This window comes from Gymnoscopelus braueri (genome assembly GCF_963280865.1).
Source record: "Gymnoscopelus braueri genome assembly, chromosome: 18".
Lineage (NCBI taxonomy): Eukaryota > Metazoa > Chordata > Actinopteri > Myctophiformes > Myctophidae > Gymnoscopelus > Gymnoscopelus braueri.
The window spans coordinates 25,095,759-25,108,728 of record NC_137618.1 but is presented as its reverse complement, the minus strand read 5'-3'; the positions used below and the strand labels follow the sequence as shown (position 1 = coordinate 25,108,728).

Sequence of the window (12,970 nt, the reverse complement as noted above, 5' to 3'; positions counted from 1 at the left end):
CGTACATGTGTATGCTATTCCCTCTAACAAATAACGCGAACCATGCCCCGGATTGTTTTCATTGACTTCAGTATCCTCCCATTGGCTGAGTGGAAGTGACATTCGCCCGCTTGCAGCCAGTCGTTTACATCATGTAGCTAGCTAGCTAGCCCGCTAATGGTAGCGAGCCTAATGTGCACGTCGTTGTCAAGTACTATATGTGCAATTTCAAAACAGGTGATAACCTTTTACATCCACCACATGCTTGCCAACTTGGATGGCGTGTTTTTGTAGATGTGCAACTTAGCCATCGGCTGCTTGGCGCGTGCGTACACTCGCCTAGTGGCTCACTCGGACGTGCCTCTTGAGCCTCAAAGCCAGCACACCTGCCTTGTTGTCAAGTGATGTAAAAAAAAAAACAGCGTGGGTTACATCATTTGTTAGAGGGAATGACATTCTCGCTCACCTTACACACCAATCCACTCATACTGGAATAACCAAAGTTTTTTTTTGCATTCCCAGAAGAAACTGGCTATTGACGAAAAAGTAACTGATCCACTTTCTGATTTGATTCACCCAAGCTTTCACTGTGATAGCATCTGTTCCACATAAAAAGGGAATAAGCAACTCTACATACAGTAGACCTTTTTTTTTAAATAATCTCAGAAATCTTTTGACTGATGTCACTTTTGAGAGGCTATAGAGATACCTTGAACCATCCACGTGCATGTATTGATATTGTTACAAGGGGCAAAGTGTGGGGAAAGTACTTTGCTGATGTATATTCATTAACCACTTAACCACTTAAACCCTCTAGTCTTAGATAAACGGAAACTGTACTAGGATAGCTTTTTCCTGTCTACACCAAAACTCTTCGCCACAAATAGCTGATCTACAAGCTTGTAGCTCTGCTATTTTTGGAATGTTCCTCCCAGAATAGGCATACTGGGGTTCAAGTGGTTAACGAGTTGTGTAGTTTGAAAGCTGTATGGGCATGTTGTAGGCTGTGGCACACTCATATATAACTCTAAACTTTCTGTTTTTGATTCTCTTCATGACTGTTAGCAATTTATCAAAGTTATATTGGATTCTATCAACAGATTTATAACATTTGTCTTTGTTTTAGACAACAGCACTGTTTGCTGCAAAAAAATAGCAACTATATATTAAGCAATTGATTTGCTTTTAATATAAAATAAATAAATTTGAGTTTATTGGGGTTATGAGTGGCCATTTCTTATTACAGGATGTTGAAGCACATTAAGTTACACTTTAAATATTTGTATGTACAAAGCTGTTAGTGCTGTAATGAAAATAGGCTGAGCACCACTAGTTGTGTTTTGGGGCCGGTGTCAGTCCTCCCCTCCTTACAAGCAGTCATTTCCAACACATTAAGAAACTCTACATGCTGGGCTGGCTACTCCGGTCCTGCAGTCCAGTTGACTGGCTCCTCCAAGGCCGACTTTATTTTTGTAAATGACAGGTGTGTAAATGTACATCTCTGTTTTTGATCTCCGTAGCCACCTGTTTTGTTTGTCAGTCCGTTCCTATCATTTCTCTCGTATACGGGTCGTGCGTGATGTCGTCTTCTGATCCTGGCAGTCATCCATTTTGTTTACCAACCCCTCTCGCTCTTCAGATTTGTTGAATGGAGAACCGTTAGTAGATTTAAAGCTCCTTTCGTTACCTGTACTTCTTCTGTTTTCAACCTCTTATTTCGTATGTTGTCCCATCTGTTGCATGGGGAAAGGATGGCATTGATGAACTGCATGTAGTAGGCTATGTCTATCAAGAACTGTTGGTATGTACCGCTAATTTTACATACATATATGCAACGAGTTTGTCTGCACTGTACAGTTTGTGTTTGTTGTATACACATATACAACATATTGAATAAAATATTTATATAAAGGTGTACTGTAATGTCAGTAACATACTTAATGCAATATAGTGTGCAGTATATTATTGCACCTGTCATTTTGATGGGACAAATAAACATGGAGGGGTTGGCTATACTAAAAAGCATGAAAAAAGGCCAAAGTAGAATTACATTTTCTTTGTGAATTTCTTATCGGTCCTCTGTTCAAGTGGTGATGGAGCACTTGTGTCATTGCAGCTCTTATCGTCTGATACACTGTAAAGCCATGAGTGTTCATTGAAATCCGGGACTATACAAATGGAACCAAGAGGTTCCATTGCAGGTCGCTTTGGTTCCATTTTTAACTCTGAGAGAGTACAAATGGAACCAAACGGACCTGTAAGGGTCCAGCTCGTTCCATTTGAACTCTCAGAGTTAAATTAACACACACAAGATTTGACTGTGTACCACCTTTTTTAAGTGACATGGACGTCCAGAATAACACAACTGAACTATGTATGTCTTTTTCTTTCCTTTTTTCTACCACATACAATTTAACCTTATCACTAGTTTGACTTGAGTGGGAAATGCCCTGATGTACGACCAACGGTACAGTATGGGTTTCCATGGCAGATTGTTGTGGGTGGGCTGTTTTATAGAGGTGGAGAAGAATAGGCACTATTAAAATGATTTATTTTCAAAAATATATATAGATATATACCATTGCAAGTATGCCCATTGGATTTATGTCATGTTATAACGGATTTATAACCATGTATGATTAAGGTCTTCGCATTGTTTTCCATGCAAAATGTTTGTGTCATGCGGCACATTTAATGTTTTATTATTAAAAACGAATAAAAACCTCAAATGATACTCCTGACTTGAGTGCAGAGTGAACATCGTGTCCAGTTTGTGAAAACGCACCATTGTTCTGCTAATAAACAAACAACCAGAGTACCAATACATTATGCCCCACTAAATCTCCTTTCCAAAACAAATCATTAATCATAAAACATTCTCTCCTCCTCCCACGACTGAATTCTGTTGGTGCACCAGCAATCTATTATGTGTAGCTTTATGGAATATGTAAGCTTTTACATAAAGTTTTCATACATATTGCTATATTGGAAACATAAAGGTTACATTGTAATGTGTTCTAAAGACAGAGAGAGAAACAAACATTTTCTTTCCCATTTTCTAAGTATTTTTCTTTCTTGCATACCACACACAGTTTTAATAAAGATCATTTGTAACCAGTACAAAGGATTTCATGAATGAATGCTGTTAATACAAGTGATTCAGATAAATTGTAATGAAAGAGTTACATCCAATGTTTTGGTCTTCTTGGCCTCTCGCTCCCTCCCTCCCTCCTGGTGGCTCCGGGCAGCCAGGTCTTCCGTGTCCACTAGTGGCCTGCCTTAGTACTCCGCTCCCACCCAAATCTCGCAGGCGTTCCCCGTCCAGCCATCCCAACACTCACAGTTGCCGCAATTGCACACCCCGTTCCCTGGGAAGGAGAGGTGAGAAGGGCAACTGTGAATTAAGAGAACTGCTCCATCATGCTTGACCTTTTATAACAAGGTTCCTGTTTTCACACCCTGCTTCCCTGGCAGCGGCTTTGTGGTGGAGGAGGGGGGCTTTTAGAATACTCTGTGCTTTTAGGAAACGCTTAGGCTTTTAGGAGAGTTTGGGCTGTCACTTGCCCACTCAACAGCTGTAGCAACTCATGATGTAATAACGGCTCAAAATGTTATAACGGTTCATAATGTAATAATTTTCATGTACTAAAAGCTTTTAATGTAATAATCAGCTCATAATGTACTTAAATCATGAGTGCATAAAGTAATAACTGATTTTTCCCTGGTTTGAATCCACTGTTTTGAGTACTTGTGACAACTAGTAAGTAGTTGTCACAAGTTTCTGTGGTGCTGGAGATAAGGTAGTGTCCTAGAAACACATGGTCCCTGAGTCCGCCTTTTGGATCATCTTCACTTTGCTTCTAAATCCTAGAGTACGGGTACAATTAGTTGTCACAAGAATCATCTATGTACCTATAGCTTGGGAGAAAAGTCAGTGCTTTGTTAACAGGAGATTCTTGGTTCAAATCCAACAATGTTTTCCAAGTTTGTATCTGGCTCCAATCTTTAACTGTTAACAGTTAAGAACTGATTGTGTTAAGAACTGAAGTGTGAACCACGGTGGTACAGTGGTAAGGTACACATGCCTCCCACATACAGTATTACATTATTGCACAGTCTAAAAATAGTAGATCTACAAGCTGTGTTGTGATGTCATAGTTCTCTAGTCTAACTCCTATGGAGCTAAGTCTTGTGTCACATATCTTCAATACCTCTGTGGTGCAGGAGATGAATCACTGTTTCATGAAGGTTGTTGGTTCAAACCCATCTTTTGGAACTTTTTCACTCTACATCTAAATAATATCAGGCTAAGTATAATGGTCACTATCATGGTCAGTATCATGCCAGTATCATGCCAGTATCATGGTCAGTATCATGCCAGTATCATGCCAGTATCATGGTCAGTATCATGTCAGTTGCGTTCCAGTTCAAACATGTTGCGGTCCCCTTCAAACATATTACGTTCCACTTCAAAAACTGTTGGTTCCACTTCAAAGATGTATCGTTCCACCTCAAAACTGTTGTATTCATGTTGTTCCACTTCCAAAATGTTACGTTCCATTTCAATAATGTATTGCTCCACTTCAGTCAGGCTTTCGAGCACACCACAGCACTGAGACTGCTCTTGTTAAAGTTTTCAATTACATCCACTTAAATACAGACAGTGGCAAAATTTCAGTGTTAGTATTACTAGATCTCAGTGCTGCATTTGACACGGTCGATCACAATATATTACTAGACAGACTGAAAACTGGGTGGGACTTTCGCACAGTACTAAACTGGTTTGAATCATATTTAGAGAACAGAGACTATTTTGTATCTATCGCTAATTACACATCTGTGTGGACATAAATCAAAAGCAGTGTTCCGCAAGGATCCATTCTAGGGCCTCTATTGTTCAATATATTCATGCTCCCACTAGCTCAGATTATGTAAAACAACAAAATAAACTAACATAGTTATTCAGACGATACACAAATCTACATAATGGTATCACCAGAGGACTATGGTAACAAACACTGAGTAAATGCATTGAACGAATCAACAATTGGATGTGCCATAATTATCTTCGATTAAACAAAGACAAAATGGAAGTACTGTACAGTAATCGTTTTTGGAGCTAAGGAAAACAGATTAAAAGTCAGCGCCCAGCTTCAATCGGTAATGTTAAAAACATCTAGCCAAAAACCCTTGGTGTAGTCATGGACTCAGACCTGAATTTAAACAGCCACATTAACACAATCACAAAGTCAGCCTACTATCACCTCAAAAATATAACACAGTTAAAGGACATATGTCTCAGCAGGATCTATAAAAACTTGTCCATGCATTCATCTTCAGTAGACTTGACTACTGTAACGGTCTCCCTAAAAAATCTATCAGATGACAACAGTTGATTCAGAACCCTGCTGCTCGAGTCCTTAATAATACCAAGAAAATGGAGCATATCACTCCAGTTTTTACATCCTTACACTGGCTCCTTGTGTGTCAAAGAATTTATTTCAAAATACTACTGTTGGTCTATAAAGCTTTGAATGTTTTAGGGCCAAAATACATTTCTGATCTTGTGCGATATCATGAACCATCCAGATCTTTCAGGTCATCTGGCAAAGGTCTGCTTTCTGCCCCTAAAACCAAAAATAAACGTGGGGAAGCAGCATTTAGTTTTTATGCACCACATATCTGGAACAAACTCCCAGAAAACTGCACGTTTGAAGCCACTCTTAGTTCTTTTAAAACACAACTAAAAACCTTTCTGTTTGCCGCTGCCTTTGATTGAGTTTTTCTTTTTCTTTTTCTTCTGCACTGTAATTGTATCTGTTATTTTTACTTATTTTGTTTTATGCATCCTCATTGTATAATTGTGTTTCATTTGCTTGATGTTCTGTGTAAAGCACATTGAATTGCCTTATCGAAATGTGCTATACAAATAAAATTGCCTTGCCTAGCCATCAAAAACTGTTACGTTCCACTTCAAAGATGTATCGTTCCACTTAATTTTTTTTTTGCTCATGTTAGGTTCCACTTAAAAAATGTATTGTTCCACTTCCAAAACTGTTGCATTCCACTTCAAAGATGTATCGTTCCACTTAAAAAATGTTGCATGGGGTTCGAAATGTTGCGACCCCACCTCCATCTTTTCTTTCATGTTTCTCCTCTCTCACCACTTCTCTCTTTGTCCTTGGTATTCTGTCTCTCTACACTAACCTAATCTGAAATAAAGCCAAAAATAAACCTTGGGGGACCAAAGTAATCAGAAGCAGTTGACTGCTGTAGAAAGCTATCAACACACTTGACGGCAGCTGCTCTCACATTCCCCAAACATATGACTCTGTTTTGTCAATCCACCTGCGGCCTATAGTCCTTGCATCTATCTCATTTATTGAAGAGTTGTTGTAACATCCCACTCTGGATGTTACCCCGGCTCCTCTGTGCATGGCACATGTCAAGTGCTGAGTTGTCAGAGGGGAGGCGGCAGGGTTAGGAGGTGGACGCCCGCTGTCTGCCTGTCACACAGCGGAAGAGACAGATATACCACAGCGCTTCGCCCATGGAGGGAGGAGATGCTGGAGGACAGGCCAGGGAGAGGATTAACCAAAAAAAAGGAGAGAAGGAGGATAAGTGGATGAGGAATGAGAAACCTGATGATGGTAGAGGAAGAGAAAGGGGAGGCAGAAAATAGGTTGTGGTGGGGGTGGGATGGAAGAGCTGAACAAGATCATGAGGTATAGGGAGGGGGCGATATGTGGCCCATTCCGACAGAATTGGCTTAGCAGGATAGTGGGTTACTGGTTCCCAGGGTGCAGGCCTGCCAGAGCTGCCACTCATTTAGCCTTGTCCAGGGGACAAGGAGGCTGACATGCAGCACCAAGAGAGGCCACTGCAATGGCAATCTGTAAACAACAAGCTGTCTGCCACCGGAGCAAGAACAGACGGTTGTCTTTCTAAGGTTATGCCCTTCTGATGCCAGAGTGACTCATCTGCATTTTAGAGATTTGGCAGATTAGACGATGAGACAGCAATAAGGAAACAATGTTATGTTCGTTGGGAATTATCTGAGAGAGACAAGCAATTTTCGCATTTAGAGGGATTTTTTGCAATTTCAACAATATGCCTCTGACAAAGACAATTAGTTGTATGTCATGGTGACTGGGAGGCCTAATTTGTTTGAAAGTTTTTTTTCCTTTTTTCTTTTACCTTTGTTAGATACTGTATGTGCAAATGACTTTTTTGTCTCATAGGCTAAAATGGCTTGCTGGAATTATCATCTTTGGTGCATGAAATTAACCAGCAGGCATTTCTAATGCGTAGAATTTTCCACATCACTCATCAATTGTATGTGTAATGAGAATCTACAGCTTTGACGAATGCATGAAATTCTGGGATGCAGAGTAATTGATTGGCAAAGTCATAAGACACATTTTGGAAACTAGCTAGCATTCACTGGTACCTCGTGAAAAGGGAGAAGGTGCAGGTGTGCTTCTGTGTGTGTGTGTGCGTGCACCTGAGGAGGGGAGGCGGGGTGGGGGGGGGGGGGGAGTGTACAGGGGGCACTGAGTTTGCTTTCATTTGCTTATTTGATGCCCCCCTCCAGAACTTGCTTCTTTCCGAATTAGAAAAGGCAATAATCCTCATGCATATGGTAATGGTGACATATGCCCTAATCAGTAATATGCTAATCAGTAACATTTAACAGACAGTCATAGATTCTTTGTTTTCTCTTTCTCTTGAAATACATGAGGGTATCTTCTCGTTGTTGTTTTTTAAGGTACTGGTTCTCAAACCCCCAGGGGTCCTTGAGGGTATTCCAGCCAGGGTGTACCCAGCAAAATGAGTTAATATACAGTAGCATTAAAATCATTTTAACCATTTAAAAAGACAAGCTCACAATGCGTTGCGATGTGACGCATTGTGAGCATCAGCTATTTCAATTAAATGGGGGTCCATGATATGAAAATGTTTGAGAACCACTGACTTCATCTTAGAAATGCTGATCCCTAATTTGTGTGACAGTGTGGCTGACATTTGGTGTCATGAAATGCAATAAGGCGAGCACTTTAAACAGCTGTCCAAATTCTTGGCAAGCCCCAGGACAGAAATAATTATAAACAGACTGAAATGTCCATTATCAGCTCAGAAAAGACAGCTCCTGTGAGAAGTATCTGTGCGGGCGTGCATGCGTGCGTGTGTGTGTGCGTGTGTGTGCGTGCGTGCGTGTGTGCGCGCCCTCTTTACATGTTGCCTTTTCTGTTGGTTCTCCATCCTTGACACATTGCCAAAGCCATTAACTGTTGTAGAATTGGGACAGAACAAACAATAAAAGGTGTGTGTGTGTGTGTGTGTGTGTGTGTGTGTGTGTGTGTGTGTGTGTGTGTGTGTGTGTGCGTGTGCGCGTGTGTGTGTGTGTGTACACCACCTGTGCAGATGAGGCCATCGTGTTGGTCACACTCTCGGTCATCACACTCACAGTACTCTCCAGACACCCACCAGTCCTGGGGAGAGCACATACACTGGCCACAGTGACAAGACCCTGCCGACACACACACACACACACACACACACACACACACACACACACACACACACACACACACACACACACACACACACACACACACACACACACACACACACACACACACACACACACACACACACACACACACACACACACACACACACACACACTTATTACTATACTTGTGAGGATATCAACATTTTAAGACAGTGATTTTATGAATGCCATTTAAAGAAAAATGCTATCTTAACCATAAGCCTATAAAGCCGAAGCTTGTAGATCAGCTATCTTTCTGTACATGACACTGACAAAACTAAGTATAAATCATATTTAACTCCAATTCCAACGCATAAACCGAACCCCAACCTGAATCTTTTCCTAATCGTAAACGTAGCTCCTTTTTTTCCACCAATAAAACTGGTCCTCACAATGTATTTTTCTCATATTGTACTATACTTGTGGGGATAGTATTTGGTATAGTAATACACACACACACGCTGAAAATCTGCGCGTACATTTTGTGAAGACGATCAACAGCAGGCAGAATCAATATGAGGTCATCACGCACCCAAACAAATCGTATACCCTCTTTTAACATCCCTCTCCTCCCCTCAGCCATCCTCCCGTCAGCATTTTTTACTTCCCTCTGCTCCTCAAGGACAGCAGGACAGGATAATAAGGTGTTAAGTGTTCTGGTGGTAGAGAAGGAGGCTGACGAGACAGAAATGAACGTACAAGTCTGGTTTTCTCTGTCTGGTGTGGCCATGGTGAGAGCGTGGGGGGGCCGGGTTTTTTTTTTCTTCCAATTTCATCCACCTTCTATCAACACGGCTGGGGGGGGGGATCATTGGGAACCAGTCTGAGCGGAGGAGGCCAGCCTCCACTTGACACCGCATTTGAAAGTGGGAGGAATGAGGAAAAGATAGAGAGAGGCAGAGAGAGAGTGGCAAGAGAGAGACAAGGACAGAGAGTCAGACGAGGTAAGGAGATGAGGGGAGGGGAGAGGAGAGGAGAGAGGAGCTGAGAGAGATAGTCTTTTATGTTTGTGTCTGAATGCTGTGGAGCATGGAGAATGAACATGCTCGTCTTCATTTTCACACCACTGGCTCTTAACTAACTCTGTGCAGGTCTGGACCAACTGCGGTTGGACTGTTGTATTTTCAGTATAGTCACGTATACTCTTGAAAATAGAAACAAATTCGCCTATTATAAATTGATTGGCAAATAGACTGACAGGCAGCAACCAGAGATACGTTGTTATTCTAGTTTCAATCATGCATTGATTTTATCATTTAAGTTAGATGCTTTTATCCAATGCGATTTACAAAGTGCAATGCAGGGAAATACAGTGGCTCAGGAGGTAGAGCGGCTCTGGTTCGAATCCCCCACCCCCCTTGGCTTGTTGTCGAAGTGTCCTTGAGCAAGATATTGTACCATGACTGATCCTGATGGTGCCTTTCATGGTTGCCTTGGCTCCACCATCGGTGTGTGAATGAGTGAGGGTGATGCACATTGTGAAGCAAATGTAAACCATTCAAGGTCGGAGTAAAGGAGCATGAACCCTAGTCAACCATCAACAGGATAAGTCGCTGAGAATTTAAAGTGCAAAGAAAACAATTATCTGCTACAAAGTAACTTGGATAGCAGGTAGACATCAAACCTGGCATCTACGTATATACAGTAGAGTAAACAAGTAAAGAGCAATGCAGTATGTTTACCTTTATTTATACAGGTGAAAATCCCATTGAGAACAAGATCTCTTTTACAAGGGAGCCTTGTTCAGCGTGAAATGTGTGTATGGGTATAATGTTCTCTCTCAGGCCCAGAGTTACATTACCACTACTACAAAGGCGCGCGTAAGGCTCGTATAAAAATTATACTCGTACAATTTGGAGCCCTCAACCCAAAAAGAATAAGAAAAAAAATTTAAATTCAGTGATGAGGAAGTTGATTAATTAAATAATAAAACACTGAAAAAAGTTGGAGGGACGCAATGCAAAAGAGGATTTGGGTGACTATTGCTCATAAAATAAAATACATTCAGATTTACAAAACAAACTATCTTGAAAGCATATGATTATTTGTTTTCTCTTTCCGGATAATGTGCTGGATTAAATGTCATCGTGTGGGGGGACATATATTTTCAGGAATTTTCACTTGTGATGCCTCAGGCAGGCTGGCTGCTTGTATGCATGTCCTAGTGTGGTGACAGTCGGGCAGGAATTTCAGGGAGGCCACGAAGGCCATGGCCGCCGTTGCCCCTCACTTTGGCCTTTTGTGCCCCTCAAAACAATGGCATGCCCTGAGGCCACAGTGGCCTTAATGGCCCAGCTGACAGCACCACTTTCTCCTCTGTCTCTTTCTTGTCAATATGTAGACACCAGTGTTTCTTTTCTTGTCAATATGTAGACACCAGTGTCTCTTTCTTGTCAATATGTAGACACCAGTGTCTCTTTCTTGTCAATATGTAGACACCAGTGTCTCTTTCTTGTCAATATGTAGACACCAGTGTCTCTTTCTTGTCAATATGTAGACGCCAGTGTCTTTTGTTGAGATTCTGAATTTTTAACTCCCCTGAGTCCCCATCCTTAAGTCAATCCAGTGACTTTGATTGGTGCAGGGCTGAGCATGGATCAGATTGAAAATACCATTATTTATTTATTTCACTGCAGATAGTCTACATATTAAATTTTGAATCATCCTTAACCCTTAAATTCAATCAATTCTTTCAATGGACTAAAATCTTGTTTTATTTGATGGCCTTCCTGCTCTGGCATTTGGCCTTTGTGCCCTAAAAAAACTGGAAAACACCAAAGGCTTTGAGGGGCAAGGCCACCTTGCCCCTCAAATGACGAAATTCCAGGCCTGCTTATGCCTAATTAATGCTCCGTCGTACGACGTTGTCACGCACTGAGAACAGCAGATCCACAAGCAAGTAATTATATTGAAATTCTGTTCACCTTTCCCACTGCACAGGGTTCCGCCATCGGTCTCACAGAGCTCCTTGCTCTGCGTGTCACTCATGTCACATGTCCGTGGGAACTGGCAGAGTTTCCCGAACCACTCCCCCTCACAGATACAACGTCCACAGGAACAGTAGCCGTGAGCTGTGAAGGAAACACACACACACACACACACACACAGTCAAATCTGGAGTGTTCATTAATCACTTCTACCTTATATCAGCGATTCCCAACCTATGGGCCGGGGTCCACCGCTGGACCGTGAGGATATTGCAAGTGGGTCCCCAAATAGGATGCAAAACGCTAAGATTTTCATTATAATACATTAACATAAAACAGTATGTTAAAAGAAAAAAGAATGACATGGCATATTTGATTTAAAACGTTTTCATTGTGATACAGATAAATAGGCTCTTATACTATGTTAGTTCCATTGATCCAAGCTGAAACACAATAGATTAACTGATCAAAATGAAAATGAACATGCTGTGGGACAAGATTTTCAAGTGGGCCCTGATCCAGAAAGGTTTGGCAACCACCACTGCCCTATACACACATACTTCATTGACTGGGGTCCCCCAGGAGTCTATCCTTGGCCCACTCCTTTTTCCCCTCCACACCATATCTCCTCTCTGACAGCCTGTGAGTACTGTGAGCGTGTGCCTGGTTGTGGATATACTATTTCTGCCAAAATGTTCGCCCCCAGAATTGGGATGCAAAGGGTTCAAGTGGTTGGATGCCGGTGTTCTGGTAGATGGACCTTTAGGCCCATTAGAGAGAAACGGGGTGGGGGGGCTGATGCAGAACAGAAACACATTCAGTTGACAAGAGAAAGAAGGTGAGCCTTGACACTAATAGGCGGTACAAGGAGACAGGCCCACAGGAAGACAAGAGAGAGAGACTGCAGGCTTATTGTATTTCCCTGGGAGACATGAAAGGAACTGTCACTGCTGGTCTTGTCCTCGCCTTAACAAACCTCAACCACTTCAGAGAGGGGAAGAAAAGAGAACAACACAGGAAGGCTACAGCAGACAAACACTGACAAGTGTACACATGCACGCATGTGTGCGCACATAGACAATACACACACACACACACACACACACACACACACACAGGCCACACCATTTAATTGGTTGAAACAGGTGGTTGGTTGGCCAGGGTGGTTTAATGGGTCTGCAACATAACAGAAGGCTACACACACACACACACGCGCGCGCGCGCGCACACACGCACACACACACACACACACACACACACACACACACACACACACACACACACACACACACACACACACACACACACACACACACACACACACACACACACACACACACACACACACACACACACACACACACACACACACACACACACACACACTCTCTTTCATCTTTAACAAGACCTTTTGGATCACTCATGCAATGCTTAAATGCGTGATTTACTGTAGTTGTGCGCAGGTAACTCACGCCGAAGATAGTAGATCTACAAGCTCACAATGCGTCAT

General features: G+C 42.0%; 1 protein-coding gene across 1 annotated transcript in view; it reads right to left on the bottom strand.

The window, feature by feature from the left end:
- Window positions 1–2,513: 2,513 nt before the first annotated feature.
- Window positions 2,514–12,970, bottom strand: part of itgbl1 (integrin, beta-like 1) — a 52,744-nt gene continuing 42,287 nt past the window's right edge. The window contains exons 9-11 of the mRNA XM_080412653.1: window positions 11,458–11,604; window positions 8,396–8,509; window positions 2,514–3,347 (exon numbers count right to left, since the gene is read on the bottom strand). Of these exons, the coding sequence (XP_080268779.1) occupies window positions 3,259–3,347; window positions 8,396–8,509; window positions 11,458–11,604 (350 nt within the window). The 3' untranslated portion in view covers window positions 2,514–3,258. The remainder of the gene's footprint in view (window positions 3,348–8,395; window positions 8,510–11,457; window positions 11,605–12,970) is intronic.